General features: G+C 36.8%; 2 protein-coding genes across 7 annotated transcripts in view; one reads left to right on the top strand and one right to left on the bottom strand.

The window, feature by feature from the left end:
• The window catches only part of eml5 (EMAP like 5), a 92,807-nt gene extending 75,638 nt beyond the window's left edge, over positions 1-17,169 (top strand). For 2 of the 5 annotated variants that reach the window (XM_067367086.1, XM_067367087.1), the window contains 15 exons: positions 1,321-1,399; positions 3,022-3,151; positions 3,434-3,532; positions 4,100-4,120; positions 4,330-4,503; positions 4,589-4,797; positions 6,487-6,644; positions 6,765-6,879; positions 7,818-8,006; positions 8,090-8,262; positions 8,708-8,870; positions 11,170-11,273; positions 11,919-12,072; positions 14,210-14,310; positions 16,220-17,169. In XM_067367086.1, coding sequence (XP_067223187.1) covers positions 1,321-1,399; positions 3,022-3,151; positions 3,434-3,532; positions 4,100-4,120; positions 4,330-4,503; positions 4,589-4,797; positions 6,487-6,644; positions 6,765-6,879; positions 7,818-8,006; positions 8,090-8,262; positions 8,708-8,870; positions 11,170-11,273; positions 11,919-12,072; positions 14,210-14,310; positions 16,220-16,256 — 1,906 coding nt within the window. In that variant the 3' untranslated portion in view covers positions 16,257-17,169. Of the gene's footprint in view, positions 1-1,029; positions 1,039-1,320; positions 1,400-3,021; positions 3,152-3,433; positions 3,533-4,099; positions 4,121-4,314; positions 4,504-4,588; positions 4,798-6,486; positions 6,645-6,764; positions 6,880-7,817; positions 8,007-8,089; positions 8,263-8,707; positions 8,871-11,169; positions 11,274-11,918; positions 12,073-14,209; positions 14,311-16,219 lie in introns of all 5 variants that reach the window. The other 3 variants (XM_067367088.1, XM_067367090.1, XM_067367089.1) reach the window with 3 other exon arrangements.
• An 865-nt stretch (positions 17,170-18,034) lies between these two features.
• isca2 (iron-sulfur cluster assembly 2) lies at positions 18,035-21,138 on the bottom strand. Of its 2 annotated transcripts, none has more exons than XM_067367806.1 (4): positions 21,028-21,138; positions 20,420-20,567; positions 20,169-20,284; positions 18,035-18,392 (listed from the first exon to the last, which is right to left on the bottom strand). In XM_067367806.1, exons 1-4 carry the CDS (start codon positions 21,087-21,089, stop codon positions 18,218-18,220), a joined length of 501 nt encoding a protein of 166 aa, XP_067223907.1. In that variant the 5' UTR covers positions 21,090-21,138; the 3' UTR covers positions 18,035-18,217. The 2 variants fall into 2 exon arrangements, with proteins under 2 accessions (XP_067223907.1, XP_067223908.1); XM_067367807.1 differs by lacking the exon at positions 21,028-21,138 and adding an exon at positions 20,814-21,008.
• Between the last annotated feature and the right edge of the window lie 314 nt (positions 21,139-21,452).

Below are 21,452 nucleotides of genomic sequence, written 5' to 3'. Positions count from 1 at the left end.
AAGCTTTTCAATCTTCAAAAAAAGTGTCATGAAACATGATTCATGCACTACATTGCAAGGTTTATAAAGCCATACTATATATTTGTATGATGGACAGATCAAAATTTAATTTGTTATTCATTGATAATCTTCAGCTCTTATTCAAGGATCAGTCTAATTAGTGAACAAATCATTCAGACTCTTTCTTTCTCAAAAACTAACAAACAAACAAACAAAAAACTATTTGTTTATGAATCAGATTTTGTCCCTTATGAAAAAGAAGTACACTTTGGCATACTTTTCAAAAGAGAACTTATTACGGAAATAATACTTTCAAAGAATATACTTGAGTGCAAACCGATGTTTAAATACATTTAGGAGTGTGAACTTAGGAGTGTTTTTGACCCACTTATGTCATAATTACTTTTATTGTCTTTGAAATATGGTTGTGTGTTTTGTTGAATATACTGAAAAGCATTTATGGTAAATTAAAATGTACTTTAATATAATTTCTATTGAAATAAGGGGCTACTTCTCTTAGGAACTTACATGAACATGTCAAGGAGAGCTTGGTGAACAACTTAAATTTTGGTCTGTTCCTCACAAAGAGCTATTGTACAGCTTTAAAAGATTTGGAATATAGCACACAAATTATATGTACCACTTTTATTACACTTTTTAATGGCGACTTTTTGTCATTTTGGAGCTTACACATTTTGTATTATAAGGAAGAAAGTAAGTCATAGTTGTTTGGAACCAAATGGTATGAGTAAGAATTTTAGGTGCACTATTCTTTTAAGTGTAAGGAAATGATCCTATTGACTGAGCTAACTTTAGACAGAGCTGGTTTCTTGCTTGACTAGCTCTATGTCATTCCGTGGTTTGACACATGCTGTCAAGTGAACATGAATACATTTTTGTTGTATTTTGTTTTGTGTTCTCAATGTCCCTGTGTTGTGCTTCTTTGTTTTTGGAGCACTTGAGGGAACTGCTCAATTGACACTTCTAATGTTTTCTCTCTCTCTCTCTCTGTTAATGCTGCTTGTAAAGGGGCTCAAGGTAAGACTAGACTGATCCATTACAACTTATTCTACCTGATACTTTAAGGATTTTTTTTAGTTTTACAAAAGTTTTGCACAAACGTTTATCATACATCACAAACTACCTGATATAGAGCTGACTCAAAATGTTTGTTTTTAGTATTTGGTTACATGTTACAGTGAACACTTAAAGTGAAACATAACCATGCCAGATGTCTGGTGTCCTTTTCACCCGGTCACTGACCGACCTTATTACTGCTGTAAGTCTGATAAAGTGGCTGTGTTTTGTCTTTGGATGTAGACCCCCAGTGAGCAGGGCTCCACCAATGCCAGAGAAACTACAGACCAACAACGTGGGCAAGAAAAAGAGGCCTATTGAAGTGAGCGATGGCAGATCAGAACCATTATTTTTATTTTGTTTGTTTGTTTTTTTTTTGTGTGGAATATAGCTATATGTAATCAAGTCAAACATGCATCATCCATCACTTTCCTTTCCTTTCCTTTCCTTTCCTTTCCTTTCCTTTCCTTTCCTTTCCTTTCCTTGCCTTGCCTTGCCTTGCCTTGCCTTGCCTTGCCTTGCCTTGCCTTGCCTTGCCTTGCCTTGCCTTTCCTTGCCTTGCCTTGCCTTGCCTTGCCTTGCCTTGTATATTAAACTATCATATCCTATCCTTTCCCATCCTGTCCTGCCCTGTCCTGTCCTTTATTATTACACTGCACTATCCTATCCTATCCTATCCTATCCTACCCTATCCCACTCTGGCCTGTCCTTTCCTACCCTGTCCCATCTTTTATTTTATTACCCTTTCCTTTCCTTTCCTTTCCTTTCCTTTCCTTTCCTTTCCTTTCCTTTCCTTTCCTTTCCTTTCCTTTTCCTTTCCTTTCCTTTCCTTTCCTTTCCTTTCCTTTCCTTTCCTTTCCTTGTATATTATACTAGCATATCCTTTCCCATCCTGTCCTGTCCTTTACTATTACACTGCACTATCCTGTCCTATCCTGTCCTTTCCTGCCCTGTCCCATTATATTTTGTTCTAACCCAAACCCTAACTGCACTATCCTATCCTATCCCACTTTGGCCTGTCCTTTCCTGACCTGTCCCATCTTTTATTTTATTACCCTTTCCTTTCCTTTCCTTTCCTTTCCTTTCCTTTCCTTTCCTTTCCTTTCCTTTCCTTTCCTTTCTTTGTATATTATACTAACATATCCTTTCCCATCCTGTCCTGTCCTTTACTATTACACTGCACTATCCTATCCTATCCTATCCTGTCCTTTCCTGCCCTGTCCCATTATATTTTGTACTACTAACCTGAACCCTAACTGCACTATCCTATCCTATCCTATCCTATCCTATCCTATCCCACTCTGTCCTGTCTTTTCCTGCCTTGTCCCATCTTTTATTTTATTACACTTTCCTTTCCTTTCCTTTCCTTTCCTTTCCTTTCCTTTCCTTTCCTTTCCTTTCCTTTCCTGTCCTTTCCTGTCCTTTCCTTTCCTTTCCTTTCCTTTCCTTTCATGTCCTGTCCTGTCCTGTCTTGTACTACAGTACTGTACTACTTACATATACTATATACCAGGGGTTTTCAAAGACTGACACAATGTGCTAACAATCTATCTATCGTTGTTGGCAGGATATATAGCCCTACTCCTCCCTGACGTGGCCTTACGCATTTACGCCACACTTATTTTTTCTGTAGTATCCTATGCAGTTCTACACAGTACTGTACTATATTCATATCCATGTACTATCTATCCTATTCAATACTATACTATACTATACTTTAAATTACTTAGTAGTGGTTTTGTTTGTAGTTTGGATATGGATAACTTTTCAATCCATTAAATGTTCATTACAGTCTCCTCAGTGGTTAGATGATCTTCCTAACCTCTCTTGAATGAACTGCAGCCCAGTTTCTCTGTGCTTGTCCTTTCACATCCTGAGAGCCAGATACTTTCTGCTGTTGTCATGGATACGACCTCAGACACCCCTCTTTGACTCTCTCTGCAGGACCTGGTGCTTGAACTGGTGTTTGGTTACCGAGGCAACGACTGCCGTAACAATGTGCATTATCTTAATGAGGGGGCGGACATCATTTACCACACTGCCTCAGTAGGGGTCGTCTTAAACTTAACAACAGGTGGGGAGAAAACTCATAGATACCTACCATATGTAATGCATGTTTATTGCATTTTAATGTGCTGGAGTGGGCGCAAGTAATGAGCAAGCATGGATTAGATATGAATTTTGATGAATAAAATTCATATCTAATCCATGCTTGCTCACTACTTCCACCCACTCTGGCACATTAAATTGCATTAAACATGCACTACATATGGCAGGTATCTATATCTTAGGCATAAAGACGTGACAAAAATGTTGTTGAGCATCATTATTCTGTTTTCCGTTTGCTTGCCTTCAGCCTGCCAGAGCTTCTATTTGGAACACAGTGATGATATTCTGTGCCTGACTATTAATCAGCACCCAAAGTTCCCCAATGTGGTGGCAACTGGCCAAGTAGGTATGTTTGTGAAAACATTCACCCTCTCTTCTCACTTTGACTGCCATGGTATCAGCTTTGTCCTGGATGTTTCTCTAAAACATTTAACAAATGAGACAATGACATGCAGTCAGAGTATAGAGCTGTAAAAACAACATGGATAGCATAGCTTAGAGAAGTTGATCTTGGAAGACTTTACTGAGAAATAAGTTCAAATTGAAAAAATATTTTGATTTTGATTTTGACAAAACGTGTATGAGATCACTTGATTTTTTTCCTCAAGAGAAAAATATTTTTGAAAAAAAAAAAAAAAAAAAATCTAATTTTGAATTTTCCCTTCCAATAGTTGCACCTCTGCTCTGCTGTACTTTATTGCCATTTGCACATATTGCTTGAAGCATGTTCTTTATTTAAAAAAAAAAAAAAAAAAAAAATTTCATTTTTTAATTTGGACATTGTGGTGCTACACTTTTGAAAACAGTACATTTTTCCACCAATTAATTTCAAAATTATCTAATTTTTATTTTATTTTTTATTTTTTAAACGTGTTGCTCCTACCATGTTTAACTGCTATTGTTGTTCACTTAGGTGATGCTGGTGATATGTCAGGTAAGAGACATTCTATGTTTTTTAAAAAATTCCATGGAATGCTGTCCCATACTAGCACTTCATTATTGAAATATTAGCATACTTCAGAACCCTTTTGGGCTCTTCACAATTTTCCACACTAAAAACATTGGTCTTTACCTGAGGTTAAGAAAAAAATTTAAAACTTAGTGTGAAATTAGTTTATACAAATAAAGTCTCTGTATTTGCAGCCACTTCTCCTTCTATCCACGTGTGGGAAGCCATGAACAAACAGACCCTCTCTGTGCTGCGCTGCCATCATTCTCGGGGCGTTTGCTCTGTAAGCTTTAGTGCCACTGGCAAACTGCTGCTTTCTGTGGGTCTGGACCCCCAGCACACCCTCACCATCTGGAAGTGGCAGGAAGGTACAGGTCAACCAACCCACAGCATTCCAGCTGCTTTCATGTGTTTTTATATCAGGTTTGTGACCTGTTTTAATTTTTTTTGAAGGTGCCAAAGTAGCAAGTCGGGCCGGTCACACCCAGAGGATCTTTGTGGCAGAGTTCCGACCCGATTCGGACACTCAGTTTGTGTCAGTGGGGATTAAACATGTGCGGTTCTGGACGCTGGCCGGCAGGGCCCTGCTCAGTAATAAAGGAGTGCTGAGCTCCATTGAGGATGCCCGTATGCAGACCATGCTCTCAGTGGCATTTGGAGCTGTAAGTATTCTTCTGTTTTTACATGATGTTAAGAGATTAAGGTATAGTTCACCCAAAATTAAGCTCTATCTGCACTACCATTGAAAAGGTTGGGTAAGGTAAGATTTTTCTTTAATTATTTTTGGAAAAAGTCACTTATGCTCACCAAGGCTGCATTTTATTTGATTAAAAAAAACAGCAAAACAGTAATATTGATAAATAGTATTGCAGTTTTAAAAGGTGGTTGATTATGATTCCACTTTTTTTAACTTTAGTTAGTGTGTGATGTTGCTGTTAGAGCTCAAACAATATCTGCAGTTACAATGAGTTACAAAAGAGTTACAAAATCTCTTTTTAAGGACTACATCAAACGGCTGGTAGAGACTACAATGATCTTTTTCCTGGGTTAGTGACATCACTAACCCTAAAATTTACATAAACCCTGCCTTCGAGAACACACAGCAAAGGGGGTGAGGCCATGTTGGGCTGCTTTAGAGAAGAGGAAGAGTTGTTGTAGTACAGTGTTGTTTCCTTGCCGTCATTTTACGCCGGACTGCTTCACAAATGAGGGTCAATTCAATGCTTGATTTGCACAAAAGATTAACATGACGGCACATGCTAGTCGATGAACTGAATCAACTCCACAGCAACTACATACATTTATTCACTTATCATTCGGAAACGTCCATATGTATTCTATAAGTTGTAACTTCTTCCATCAGTGTCGGACTCTGGTTTGAACAATGTAAGGCTGAACACCGTTACTGACAATCCTCATTTTGGCTTCGTGAGATTCTCCAGTTTTGTTGTTGTTGAGCAATTGAAGCACAATCTGTTAAAGCTCCACCCTCTTCTGAAAAGGGGGCCGGGAGCAGCAGCTCATTTGCATTTAAAGGGACACACACACAAAAACAGCATGTTTTTGCTCACACCCAAAGCTATAAAGCTATAAAAGCTATACAAGCTATAAAAAATGATCTGTGGGGTATTTTGAGCTGAAACTTCACAGACACATTCTGGGTTCGATTAAGGTTTCAGTCTCGCTAAACCCTTCCTTTCCACGAGTCTACACTTCTTTGATTGGTCAGATGGCCTCAGCAACAACTACAGTGTTTGAAGGTGAGCTATAGATTTTATGGGCAGCCAAAAAAAGACCATAGGCAGGCATTATGCAAATATGATACAAACCTACACAGGCTTGTGCAGAAACTAAGGCTGGTATTACTGAAGACTCATTTCTTGTTAATGCATCCTTGCTGAATAATCATAACCCTAACCTAACCCTATTAATTAAAAACTTAAAAACTAGAAAACAAAAAAACTTAATGACACTAAACCTTTGATCGGTAGTGTATGCCATATTTTAATGTACACAAGCACTAATGAGATTTGAGATTTTTATTTTTGGGTGAACTATTCCTTTAAATGAATGTGGGAATGTGTGCGAGTCGGTATTTATGTATATATACAAGCATATGTGTGCATTTGTGCATTTGTTTGTGCACTTGTGTGTCAGAGCTTAAATGGACAAGATGTTAAGTCAAGAAATAATTCAAAAAGTTGTTTATGATTATATTTAACTTCAAAAATCACATTTCACACTTTTAAAGATTGGGTGTAAAAAGATGTAAAAAATGCTGTGCTTTGCCATGTTTGTGCTGTTTTTCTCTTAGAGGTCACTAGATTAGTGCAGGTTTGTTTTCTTTTCAGAATAACTTGACATTTACAGGTACCATTAGTGGAGATGTGTGTGTGTGGAAGGAACACATTCTAGTGAGAATCGTGGCTAAGGCTCACACTGGACCTGTGTTCACCATGTACACCACATTACGTGATGGACTCATTGTGACGGGAGGCAAAGAACGACCGTAAGTGGCTTGACCTTTCCGACTATCTATACCTAAAGTATTTTGTTTTCTGAACTTGCATTAAAATCCTCAAAAGATGTTGTAGTAAATGAGAGGATTTGTGTGGGCTGCCCTCTGCAGGTCTAAGGAGGGTGGCGCGCTGAAACTGTGGGATCAGGAGTTGAAGCGATGCAGAGCCTTCAGACTGGAGACGGGCCAGATCATAGACTGTGTTCGCTCTGTCTGCAGGGGCAAGGTACAGTGCTTATACAAAATCAATACATTATAGACTAGAGGATGGACACTACTGGACCTCTGACAGTACATGTTGGTCAGCAGTCATTAAGGTGTTTAACAGATGTTGTGTTAATAGTGTGGACCCACTTTTATTTATTTATTTACAGTTGTTTTAAAAAAGATTTACTCCACTGAATTATGCCTTGTGTGGGATACTGGTGTGCATATGTAATTAATAACCCACAATATTTTTGATATCTGATAGATAAATAGATAGATAGACAGATAGACAGACAGATAATTATTTAATATAGCAATTATGCTATAGAAATAAGAGAAAATGGTTAATTGACCGTTCGCAAAGACCCGCCCCCTTTAGTTACTGTTGCTATGTCCGACAAGCCATGCCGCTCTCACGCCACACATCATGTTCTCAAGCAGTGAAAAAGGTACATCACGGAGCAAACAGGACACTGACAATGCATCGACAGACAAGGCAGAGAAGGTTACTATCGGTTACTACTCAAATTTAAAATATTTAATTTTTAAAGAAATTCAAACAATAAATACTGTTTTGTGGCTCTTTAATGTGTCGTGACTCGTGACAGATCGCTGTAGCGCCTCAGTTCAAGTGGCTCGTGAACCGATTATCTTCTTCCTACTAGTTCATTTATAGCATCAAATAAACATGAAAGAACATCAGAAAGAATCTTGTTTCAACTGTGGAAAAACGTAAATACACACCATTTTGCAGGTTCAAGTCCACCGAGGTAATCTCCTAACTCCCCTGACTGCTTTGTCGGACATAATGGTGAATTCGGTGTTATGATTGGTTAGATGGCCTGTCAATCGAACTCCCTACAAAGGGTCAATAACCTTTTTTTCATAAATAATGTGGCTCCCCAAGTTAGAACAGTGCCTGTATGGTACCCTGTGTCCTCTTGCTTGATTCTTTAGGGGAAGATCCTTGTAGGCACTCGAAATGCTGAGATCATTGAGGTCGGTGAGAAGAATGCAGCATGTAACATCCTGGTTAACGGCCACATGGACGGTCCTATCTGGGGACTTGGTGCTCATCCCACCCGAGACGTCTTCCTGTCAGCTGCAGAGGATGGCACTGTACGACTCTGGGACATTTCAGAGAGGGTAAATTCTATACTGCCTAAGCATAGTCAATTTGTTTTCTGAGATACAAGCTTATTCAAATGTCTTCTTGTGTGGAAAAACAGAAGATGCTCAATAAAGTGAACCTCGGTCATCCTGCACGCACGGTCAGCTATAGCCCAGAGGGGGACATGGTGGCCATCGGCATGAAGAATGGAGAGTTCATCATCCTTCTCGTCACCTCACTCAAGATCTGGGGGAAGAAGAGAGATCGGCGCTCTGCCATACAAGATATCAGGTGAGACTTATGTATTATTTAATATTCTAAACAAATGCATAATAATTCCAGCCACTAAAATAATTCAATCCATTTTCCACTGCAGCATGAAAAATAAAGGTAATTTAAAAATATGAAATAAAGTCACAATAATGAGGTACACAAAACATTTTTACTCTGAGGCAGAAACAAACTTCCATAGGTGAATGCTATTTGAAGCCCCAGGTATACTTCATTTTCCGCGTTCCGCTCTGTCTCTCACATGCGCTGTTGTACACGAACCGTCTGCACAGACATAAAAATTGGTTGTGCGGACAGTGTGTGCAGATGTCCAGTGACCCTCCTGATGATGAAAATTTCGTCAGTGCGCGGACTGTCGCTGAACATGGGAACCTGAAATATACTTTGGGCTTAATTCTACCAATAATGTGGTCCATTGCAAAAACTAAAGTTTCTTTTCCTTCAGGTTCAGTCCAGACTCGCGCTACCTGGCTGTGGGTTCCAGTGAGAATGCTGTGGATTTTTACGACCTGACATTAGGACCGCAGCTCAACCGCATCAACTGCTGTAGGGACATCCCTAGCTTTGTCATGCAGATGGATTTTTCTGCTGACAGCTGCTTTGTGCAGGTACAGCATGTTAGGCTGTGTTTATGTGTGTCTTTGACATTATTACAAAGTACACTTAAGTGGTCTTTTATTTAATTATATTATACCATCTTCAAGCACAGTTTTTTTTTTTTTTTTTTAAATACAATTTTAAGATTTGAAGCAGGACTACACTACAAATACACAAGTGTACTGTTTTTCACAAGGCTGCTACAACATTCTAAATGTCACCACCAGGGGCCTAAAGCTGAAAGAATATCTCACTTGTTTTTGTTCTGCTCTGGCTCACAGATTGTTGATCATCGGTTCATTCCGTTGATGTCCACACACACTGTCCACGTGCAGCCGATTTTTGTACAAGTGATTTGAGTGCTTGAAATTATTTAATGCTCACAGTCAAAGGATTATACTTTGAAAGAGATGGAGAAGAACATGGAAAACGAATTATACCTGCGCCTTAAGCCAGGGTTACCCACACTTGGGTTTCTGAGGGAATCTAATAATTAATCTAATCTAATAATTAACTCTTTCCCCACCATTGACGGAAACAGGCGTGTTTGACTTGAAGCGGCACTGTGCAGACCCAATAGTGTATGACATAAAAGTACCGCAAGAGCAATTAGAGAGCAGACGGCTACACATGCTTTCGAATCGCGCTTGCAGTACTTTGATGTCATACACCGTGTCATGCACAGCACCTCTTCAAGTCAAACACACCTGTTTCTGTCAATGGTGGGGAAAGAGTTAAAGGTACCATCGAATGTTTTTTTTAAAAGATGTAATATAAGTCTAAGGTGTCCCCTGAATGTGTCTGTGACGTTTCAGCTCAAAATACCCCATAGATTTTATTTAATAATTTTTTTTAAACTGCTATTTTGGGGCATCATTAAATATGAGCCGATTTATGCTGTGCGGCCCCTTTAAATCTCGTGCTCTCCACCCCCAGAGCTCGCGCTTGCCTTAAACAGTGCCTAAACAAAGTTTACACAGCTAATATAACCCTCAAATGGATCTTTACAAAGTGTTCGTCATGCGTGCGTCGGATTATGTGAGTATTGTATACTGTTATATTGTTTACATTTGATTCTGAATGAGTTTGATAGTATGCTCCATGGCTAACGGCTAAAGCTACACTGTTGGAGAGATTTATAAAGAATGAAGCTGTGTTTATGAATTATACTGCAAGTGTTTAAAAATGAAAATAGCGACGGCTCTTGTCTCTGTGAATACAGTAAGAAACGATGGTAACTTTAACCACATTTAACAGTACATTAGCAACATGCTAACGAAACATTTAGAAAGACAATTTACAAATATCACTAAAAATATCATGATATCATGGATCATGTCAGTTATTATTGCTCCATCTGCCATTTTTCGCTGTTGTTCTTGCTTGCTTACCTAGTCTGATGATTCGGCTGTGCACATCCAGACATTAATACTGGCTGCCCTTGTCTAATCCCTTTCATAATGTTGGGAACACGGGCTGGCATATGCAAATATTGGGGCGTACACCCCGACTGTTACGTAACAGTCAGTGTTATGTTGAGATTCGCCTGTTCTTCTGAGGTCTTTTATGGTAGGGGGCGCTATTGCACAAATAGTAGAGAATCTCAGAATCAAAACACAGGCAAAAAAAAAAAGGATTGCTTTTGCACATTGTGTGGTCTTTAAAACAAACAAACAAAAAAGACAAAACAGCTTTTTGTTCAAAATGTTGCTTTTTTTAATGAAACTTCCCCACATTCAAGTGTTGATTAAAAAAGAATACATGAAGCTAGAATAAAACATCTTTTGTTGTTGTTTAAAAGCAGAGGCTCTGTTTTTTCTTTTGATATATTGCATGTTCAGATATACATACAATAAAATATTCTGGGGGCCATTAAAGTTTTGTGAAAATGATCAAATATGTGGGGAAAGAGTTAATTAAATTAATTAATTAAAAAGTTATAATAAAATTAACAATAAAATAATAAGAATTTAAAATTAAAATAAATTATTTACTAAAAATCAAAATAAAACCAAAATATTGTTTGTTTTTATTTTACAAATACTTTATTTGTTTACCTGTGTGTCCTGTGACCATTAAACAACATCTAAGAACCGTGAACGTGAATGTGTTGTTAAATTATTGAATTGAATTAAAATGTTTGGGAATCACTGCCTAAGCTGAATTCTTTACAGAAAGTATTTGATTACATATAAGGTTTTTCTTTTTTAAAACATTGTTGATATTGTAATGACTTTCTCTATGCTGTTTCTCTGCTAGGCAGCTTTAGATCAGCTCTACAAATGTATTTACTGTCTGTGTTCTCTACAGTTGTCTACTGGTGCTTATAAACGTGTAGTCTATGAGGTGCCTTCTGGGAAGCAAGTCACTGAGCAAGCAGTGATAGACAGAATAACCTGGGCCACATGGACAAGGTAATGCTGCAAAGCACCCACACTTCTCCTCTGGTCAGATCAACGAACATGGTGTGGTTTAATTCCATATATGTCTGATATTTGCTGGCCAAAGACCTTGTAACTCCATTTGAACTTGATCTTTTAAAATGATAATAATATAATGACACATGCAAGTGTCTGGCCATATATAAAGCGACAATATTTGCTTTGACAACACAGTTTTTAATTAATGTAAAAATACAGTGTTTTTTTTTTTTCTTTTCATTTTCTGAAAGGTAGCATTTTTTCTCCTCACAACAATGATAAGTATCCATTTGGTAAGGAGGTTAGATAAATTTATAATCTTATTCAGTTTAAATTGAACATGTTTTTCCTCACATAAGTGATAAAAAATTACACAGCAAATTACCTTCTGTTTTCAGCTAACTCAGGGAATCTAATCCTGTCTGGACAGGAAAGTCTGTGGTTGCTGCATTGCTTTTCATTTATTTTGTTACTCAAGCTAAATTTCTTGTTTTGCTGTCTGGTGCACCTTTATTATAGACCTCATTGGTAACAGTTGGTGGTTCCAGCCCTGCGGGCGTCCCATAAAACAGAAATGAAATCAATAAAGAGTAATCTGAGACAGTACTGCAGTGTTGAAGTGTTTGGGTGTCTCTGTAGTGTCCTAGGGGATGAAGTGGTGGGGATCTGGTCCAGAAATACAGATAAGGCAGACGTAACCTGCGCTTGTGTGTCTCACTCCGGCCTCAACATCGTGACAGGCGATGACTTTGGAATGGTTAAGCTGTTCGACTTTCCATGTCCAGAAAAATTTGTAAGTATACTGTGTTTTTTACAGGAATAATATAAGACGTATTTTGTTGATCCTGGAACAACATTCCTGTCTGAAAATTTTAGTCCCTGAACCTAACCCTACCCATAAATGATCTTAAATGATAGGTGAATTACACTGATGTAGAAGCACTTAACCCAGATTGTAAGCCTAAACTGTAAACTTGACCCTCAAATCTGATTGGTTGATTGGAATGTTGTTCCAGGATCAGCAAAGATGTTGATTCAGAAACATGGTCTACTTGGTGAAATCACGTTCATCCATGAGGTCTTAAGGATTGAAAATAAAAATTCTTTCATCATTTACTCACCCTCATGTTGTTCCAAACCCATATGATTTTCTTCCATGAAACACAAAAGAGATGTTTTGAAGAAGGTTCACGCTGCTCTCTTACATACAATGAAATTGGATGGGGACTGATGCTGTTGAGAAGCATCAGGAAAATTCAATTGCCATATTTGAATAGACAACATCCAAATGTGGCATGTTCCCTGTGGCCACTTATAATGTTGGTATGATTTGGTATGGTTGGTATGATGCAATGCAGTCATATTATATACATAAATGGCCATGTTCCGACCTTTTCTGAACCTCTGATTTAAACACTGTTTAAGGAGCATTTCTCCTTTAACTTAAACAGCAAGTCTTTGCATATGAAATAAGTGTGTTATACATGTGAAATGGTTCAAATTTGTGGTTGTAATTAGTTTCTGTGATTAACTAAACATAAGTTACCCAAGTAACTCAACGATACGACAGTAAGAAACACAAAGATGTCCTTTTTGTTCCAAAACTGACCTGATTTCAGTCCCCTTGTGAAAAAGAGGTGCTCTTATTATACTGAATGTGCACTTGTAGTGTACTTCATATCTTAAAAGTATTAACACTTTATTTTACACTTTATTTTATTTTCACTGTTACATATGTTACATGCATTTACTATAGTAATAACTACAAATTATGCATAATTACATGCTACCAACCCTCAACCAAACCAGTAATCCTGTAATCCTATCCCTATAGTAAGTACATGTAGTTACTGTAGGGTTACTTAATATTACTCAGTACTTAAATGTATAATTACAGTAACAAAGACACCTTAAAATAAAGTGTAACCAAGTATTTTGTTTAAAGTGTACTTGCAGATATTATAGTACTAATTAAATCAAACGCAACTTCAGTGTACTTAAAGAGAGTACACTTTCATGACACACTTTCTAGACTACAGGTTTAAAAAGTGCACATTTTTACTTGTACTCCATATTTATAGTACATTTTAAATCATTGTTTTAATAATCTATTGTGCTGTAAAGAAGTACACTTATTTTGATGTGTTGACTAACATACTAAAGCACATGTAAAGTATTTCATTATAATTTTAAATTTAAAGTTAATAATATTTTAAATGTACTCAGTTGTAACCTCATGTGTAATTACAAATATATTTAAATACATTACATACAAGTTTCTATAAAAAATATATAAAATTATATTTTTGTGTACTATAGTTGCTTGCCAGTATTCAACAGTACACTTTAACTGTATTTCAAAGACAATAGAATTATGGAATTACATATATTGATGTACTTACACCCTACTAAACTGGGTCATAAAGCACTCCAAAGTTCAGCTGATTGCATTTAATATAAATTTAAACTAATACATTTTCATTTAATTGTAAATAACATGCAATTACTGTAAGTGTCCGTAAACATGTTCAGTAGACCCTTAAGTATATTTTTTATTATTTCAGTAATAAGTATGCTAAAGTGTACTTCTTTTTCACAAGTGTCAATAGTGCTGTTCCTACAGATAAATAGAAACCACTTTCGCTGTCTCTGCATATTGTATAATGCCCTAGCATGTGACAGCACATCACAAGACAGTAAAGGGCTGGATGTGACAGTTTTTGTCAACACAGAACAAAACATTCTCACAACAGCCAAAGGTCAGCTGTTGAATTAGACTGTAAAATCTTTTGTGTTTTCATTATATATGCATACTTGTTATATATTAAAATAAAATGTTCCCTCGTCCACTCTTTTGACCTGTGCAGCACATATTTCTGCTTTATCAAGGATAAAATTGCAAATTGTCTCACTAGAATCTGTTTCCTCAGGCCAAACACAAACGTTTTCTGGGCCACTCTGCCCACCTGACCAACATCCGCTTCACCAGTGGGGATCGCTTTGTCGTCAGTGCTGGAGGCGATGATAGAAGGTGCTTGTTCACTTGTGCTTTCGTTAAAGATAGGGGCTCACAGGCCCCTATCTTTCTGTACTTTCTTTAGCATTATTCCTATTTAAAATCAACATATAGAGAAAGTTTCAGTGTGTTTTCTGTGTTACAGTTTCAGGGTCCAATCTAAGTTGTCAGCTTTGTTTTACTTTTATCAAAAACTTTAACACGTTTTATTCTGTTCTGTTAACTCAAAAGATAGATAGATAGATAGATAGATAGATAGATAGATAGATAGATAGATAGATAGATAGATAGATAGATAGATAGATAGATAGATAGATAGATAGATAGATAGATAGATAGATAGATAGATAGATAGATAGATAGATAGATAGATGATAGATGTTTAAGAAATATTTCTTATTATGTTTTGAAAAACGTTATGCTGCTTAATTTTTTTTGTTGAAACCATAATACATTTTTTCAGGATCCTTTGGTGAAGAAAAAGAAACAGTATTTATTTAAAGGTGCCCTAGAATCAAAAATGGAATTTACCTCGGCATAGTTAAATAACAAGAGTTCAGTACATGGAAAAGACATACAGTGAGTCTCAAACTCCATTGTTTCCTCCTTCTTATATAAATCTCATTTGTTTAAAAGACCTCCAACGAACAGGCGAATCTCAAAATAACACAGACTGTTACATAACAGTCGGGATCATTAATATGTACGCCCCCAATATTTGCATATGCCAGCCCATGTTCAAGGCATTAGACAAGGGCAGCCAGTATTAACGTCTGGCTGTGCACAGCTGAATCATCAGAATAGGTAAGCAAGCAAGAACAACAGCAAAAAATGGCAGATGGAGCGATAATAACTGACATGATCCATGATAACATGATATTTTTAGTGATATTTGTAAATTGTTTTGTTAGCATGTTGCTAATGTACTGTGAAATGTGGTTAAAGTTACCATCGTTTCTTACTGTATTCACAGAGACAAGAGAGCCATCATTATTTTCATTTTTAAACACTTGCAGTCTGTATAATCCACAAACACAACGTCATTCTCTATAAATCTCTCCAACATTGTGTAATGTTAGCCGTTAGCCACAAAGCATAGCCTCAAACTCATTCAGAATCAAACGTAAACATCCAAATAAATACTATACTCACATGATCCGAAGCATGCATGCAGTATGCATGATGAACATCTTGTAAAGATCCATTTGAGGGTTATATTAGCTGTGTGAACTTTATAAATGCACTGTATTATAGTCGAGAGCTCGGGATGCAGGGAGTGTGTGATTTTAAGGGGCCGCAGTCTGAATCAGTGCATAGTTAATGATGCCCCAAAATATGCAGTTAAAAAAAAATAATTTATAAAAATCTATGGGGTATTTTGAGCTGAAACTTCACAGACACATTCAGGGGACACCTTAGACTTATATTACATCTTGTAAAAACTGGTTCTAGGGCACCTTTAAAGTAGATAATTTAAAATAGATTTTTCTTTTGTATAAAACAATGTAATGTCTTTAATGTCTTTACTGTGCATAATTTCTGAATAAAAGTATTCATAAAAAAAAAAGTACCTATCCCAAACTTTTGAATAGTAGTGCATGTATATGAATATTTTGGAACAACACATGACTAACAGATGACAAATTAGGATACAAAATGTACTTTTTTGCCATATTTGCTAATGTTAAGTGAAACTTTAAATGAATGAATGAATGAATCAATCAATCAGCTTGTTTGAGATGCATTGGCGCTGATGCATCTAGAAAAAGCCCAGTCAATCAATAAATCAATCAATCAATCAATCAGTCAGTCAGTCAGTCAGTCAGTCAGTCAGTCAGTCAGTCAGTCAGTCCTAAATGTTGTACAATGAAGAAAGAAACTTTCCTATTTATAATGTTACATTTTCTCTGTGTTTGTTCTACAGCCTGTTTGTTTGGCGGTGTGTTCACGCTCCTCACTGAGGACATGTGGTCTCTTCCCCTCTGCCTCAAAACCATCACGAGCCCAGCTGACAGCACGAGTGAACAGATCAGAAGCTGATCTTCACAGAGTCTTACTACCCGTCTGATCCGTGACCGGATGCATGTGTCACCCATACCTGAACTGAGCCGTTTTTGAATGATAGTTGGGCCAAGGTGTCAAAAGACCCAACATACAGTAAAAGATCTGTCAGATGTGTATGTGTTTACCCCTCTTTTTTTTTTATTATTATTTTTTTATTATTATTATTATTATTTAAAAGAAAATCTTGAGCTACAAGTTGCAGGACGTAATTTATTTTGGAGTCCATCTGTATCAATGTTTTTGAGGTTCTCTTCCAACTGAGAAAGAACTTGTAGCAAGCGAAGTACGATTAGCCTTAAAATACCCGTTGAGTGTTTTTTGTTAATTTAGGTGTGGTGTTTTTGTTGGAGATTTTCGTTTTATATTATAACCTGATTGTTTTGTGTTGTATTTCTTAATGTTGGTTTAGTTGGGTGATTCTTTTCAAGGTTTAATAGATCTCCTGTGGCCTTCTCCCTGAATGTAACACTGGCGTTATATTCTAGGATGTCAGCATGCCAAAGCATTCTATGCACTGTATACTTGACCTGCTCACTGTGGTTGTCCAGTGGTCTTTTAATGTTGATCTTGAACGTGATCTGATCTCCCTTAACAGTAGATGACACTCCTAACCTCGTATGTAGCAGCTTTAGCTCGACTAGTAAATGTCTGTGTGTGAGTAGGAATGAACTGTATGCTTCGTGTTTTATGTCTGAGATCAAAGTTTAAAAGAAAAAAATGGTGATGCAATCCCTCAGAAAATGAATGAAAAGAGTTTGTTCCAATGCTGTCTTATCTGAATTCACTGTTCATCTTGCTGCTGAAGCCTTTATGACATCACAATCATTCTGATTAGGAATCAGTTTTTTATCATTGTTGGGTTTTTTTTCCATTTGATTTTACTCTGCTGGATTGTCGAGGCTCAGAGTGAACTGAAGATATGAAATGCAACATTTTCTCTCCTTCAGTGTTAACATTCTGATCGAAAGAGATGCTTAATGCGTATTATGATTTTCTTGTTATCGATGTAAATATCATTTGTAAAGACATTCTTTTGTATATTTTTGTGAAATGTTTCTTAAAAGCCAACTTTAATAATAAAAAAATGTACATATATGACACATTCATGTAAAACATTGTCATAGTTATTGAATCGTCTCAATCAGATTGCAAGTTATAGAAATCTCACTCGTTCTAAAGCGACGTGGACTGATCGTTCCGGGTTCAATACAAATCTGTGTCATATTGTTGATTATCAGAGTATAGTTTACAGTAATGTAATTCAAATGAGGACTGAGTCAAAGTTCTTTTATCTTGTTTTGAACCCGTAACATTCCTTTCAATCTTTTGGCACAGTTTATTTGATCTTCTTTCAAGGGAAAGACTTTGTCAGTGTAAAAAAAAAAAAGAACAGCACACTACGATAATGAACTTCCTCATTACCCATATAATATGATATTTACTTACAGTTTACTGGTTTTTATAATGCAATCAGGAAGCTTTTTAACTCAGTTCTATGATCAATCCAAAATACACATTTTCTGAGCTTTATCTCCAGAAATGTTAACCTATTGATCACATGATTCCTCCAAACACTGTGATTCAACAGGCTCTATTCCACAGATTTAAGAATCTCAACAGGCAATGGAAAATTTTATAATCTTATAACTTTATTAGAAATATATTTACAATCTTCCTTATATACAACACACTAACATCTGTAGGTTGTGATTTTCTTCCATCATGTCATTTGTGGCCATATATCAGAATCTCTAATGTTAGCTTATTATTATGCTTCTGACTGATCTTAAAGCAGCACATAGCAATGCATGCATTAATAACTTAACAAATTGCAACACTGTGATGGAGAGAATATGTGTCAGAACTTCACAGAGAAGGACGAGCCGCATGAGCAGCCGTGTTCAGCCTGCGGGTTCTTCAACACCTGAAAGGAAGAGCGGATGAGCTCCTGACTGAAGTCAATAGTGGATCCTTTCACAAACTCCAGACTGTCCTGGTCAATTATTATCCCAACACCATTTCTTTCAAACACTCTGGAAAGAAAGAGAAATAAATGCAAGAAATCAAAAATTCATTTCATAAATGATTTCTGCAGTATAAATCTTAAGACTTGGTAACAAAGGAAGGCACAAATCTCATGTTCTTTAGAGAGAACTATTAGAAAAGTTAGATCAACAAGATACAATTAACATAGAATGAAGTTTTACATTGATTAAAAGTCTGTACCCTTATCCTTAAAGTCCCTGTAAAGTCAATTCTGAGAATTCTTTCTAAACACTTTATAAATGTTACAAATGTATTGCTGAAACATTACAAAGTCTGTGAATTGATTAATGCTTAATTGTGAAGTTAGAGCATTAAACAGTTTTTCACCAAGTCTCTGCTCAGGATTTTTTGGGCGGAGCTAAAACGGGGGTCTAATGACGCACATCGTCCCCCGAGCATAGCCCCACCCCTGACACTATACAACTGTCGATGACGCACCGAGCGTGGCGCCGCCTCTAACTCTACAGCGGTTCATTCGCTGTGTCTCGAGCCTATGGTCTCGAGTGTCATTACAGTCATACAGCCCTTTGTACATTTAGTAATGCCTTCGTCACGCAAATGCATATTACATGGTTGTAAAATATACAATATCGGTCTCCTTATTTAAATTTCCTAAAACGATATGAAGGATTCTAAAGTGATCGTTGTAAACCGGATATTTTACAAACTTTGATCAGACAGCTGGGATTCACAGATAATCCGCTGTTTTTGGTGAATGTGACTGAACAGACCTCGTCCATCCCTCCCGCCTCGGCCTTCTTACCGTCCCGATGATAACCAATGATATATATGGCCGGACAGAGTCTCTCCCGTCCCGGCCTTCATCCTCCCGTCTCGCGGCACCGTCATTTGTCGACTCGACAACAGTACGTGCCCAATGAGTGTAAGTTGTCGTGTGTGCTTATGTTATAATAGGTACTCCACAGTAACTCTACTAAAATGTGCAACCCTCTTACGTGGTTCTTTTGTTTGTATGCATCAGTTTGACTCATTAGAAAAGTCAGTTGAGACGGCAGCTCTCTCGAGTGGGCGTGGTTTCAACGCCGACAGCGGACACGCCCCCTGCGTTTGAGCGCAGAGAGCGCTGCCTATTTTTTTGAGATTTTGATAACTTATTTCATTTACTTGCAGATTTTTTTAATAATTCAAATTTGGCTGGGTGGTTAATAACACATTTTTCTGTGGTGTGACAAGCTCAAAACACATACTTTAAAATGATTTTACAGGGACTTTAAAATGGCGCTCTCACCTCCTTATTCAATATTCATCCAAAATGTGTTAAAATATTTGAATTATTTAGCAATAATATATATTTTTTAATATGTAGTAACACAGTTTAGACTCTTTCTACAGCATCAAACTTCCAAAGATTTTGTACATAAAATGATCAAAAATTTTTTTTTTTCTTTTATATGATACTAAAAAGAAGTATATAGGAATACTATTATTGTATATTAAATATAAACTGAATATTTTTAAGTATAATTTAGTAAGTTAAATTAACATTTTATTCTAATTTATAACATAAATCCTAGATTATCTAATTTTTGTTTATTTATTGTTTGTTGCTAGAAAACAACAAAATCATGGGTTTAAACTCACTTAAAGTTAGACAAAATTGCTCAAAAACTCATATAAAATACAGTACATGTAAATATAACATGATATTGACCTGAGGTTGATGAAAAACATGGATTTCTGAGTGATTCAAGTTTTTCAAGCCCTGTTTGAGGACAGTGCCTCGCACTGATTTTTGTAATTACCTGTCATCTTCGTTTCTAGCACCATCCACTGAGAATTTATACTGGAATCCTGAACATCCCCCTCCCTCCACTGATATCCTCAGATACTCTCCCTTAACCATTATCTCACCAAGCCTCTGCAGGAATAATAAAAAAACAAAGACATTTTTATTTGATTAATATTATTTGTTGTTGTCCATGTCTAGTATGATGGGTTTTTTTTTGTAACTGACAAAAATGTGATGTATGCTTAAGTGTAGGCGAGTTCAAACCTTGACACAGGAATCACTGAGAAGTATGTCATCAGCTGCAATGGATGAGTTTTGCAGTTGTTTGGTGGAGGAGGCGCTGCTGTAGCGCGCAGTGGAGGTGAGAGGAGCTGGACATGTTCTCACTGTGTGAACTCTGGCCGAGGAAACGCTAAACAACAAAAACAAACACACGTGACACACTGAACTGCTGCACACAATGCCCTTGATCACACTAACCATTTTCGATATCCACAGCACAGTATTATGGTTATATTACATTAAAAATAACTATGAAACTATTTATTACGCTTAATGTGTGTACGTTAACAGAAGATACATTTATTTTAAGCAACCGACAACAATTTCACCGTAATTAAATTAATAGCAATTAATTAAAGCAAATATTTTAACGTACATGTGGCGATTATCATTCGACATTCAAAAGTGTTGATGTGCTACTTTAAGTTATCAATGTTGTCATCTGTGCTGTTAGCTTTCAATCGCAACTGTTCTCAAGCTAGCTAGCTAAGCTACCTGCGATTGCTATATTAACCGAAGAACAGGTACCAAACAAAGTCGTTTTATATTAGACATTACATCCGGATTTCATTTCGCTAATGTGTGCATACTTCAGAAGGTGAAATGACGCTGTTTTAGGGGCGCTTATGAGCAGTCTTCTTGCGAATGACATCTTCTATAACTCAGATAGGACTGAGCAAGTGCGCATGCGCATGACGGAGTTATCTACAGTGTGGGTTGCCAGGTTTTTGTTAAAGGGTTAGTTCACCCAAAAATGAAAATAATGTCATTTATTACTCTCACCCTCATGTCGTTCTACACCCGTACACGTCCGAACACAAATTAAGATATTGTTGATGAAATGCGATGGCTCAGTGAGGCGTCTATTATGGCCCCATTCAAACTCTCAAGGTCCATAAAGGTACTATTAAAAACATATTTAAAACATTCATGTGAGTTCAGTGGTTCTATCTTAATATTTTAAAGCGACATGAATCCTTTTTGTGCGCCTAAAAAAAAAAAAAAAAACAATATA

This window comes from Chanodichthys erythropterus, chromosome 18 (genome assembly GCF_024489055.1).
Source record: "Chanodichthys erythropterus isolate Z2021 chromosome 18, ASM2448905v1, whole genome shotgun sequence".
Classification (NCBI taxonomy): domain Eukaryota; kingdom Metazoa; phylum Chordata; class Actinopteri; order Cypriniformes; family Xenocyprididae; genus Chanodichthys; species Chanodichthys erythropterus.
This window is presented reverse-complemented; position numbering and strand designations above follow the sequence as displayed.

Coding starts and splice junctions, on each gene's coding strand:
- isca2 (XM_067367806.1), bottom strand. CDS start 21,089: ATGTCATTCGCAAGAAGACTGCTCATAAGCGCCCCTAAAACAGCGTCA. Junction 20,285..20,419: donor TCAGTGATTCCTGTGTCAAG/GTTTGAACTCGC, acceptor TTATTCCTGCAG/AGGCTTGGTGAGATAATGGT. Junction 18,393..20,168: donor GCTAGAAACGAAGATGACAG/GTAATTACAAAA, acceptor CTTTCTTTCCAG/AGTGTTTGAAAGAAATGGTG.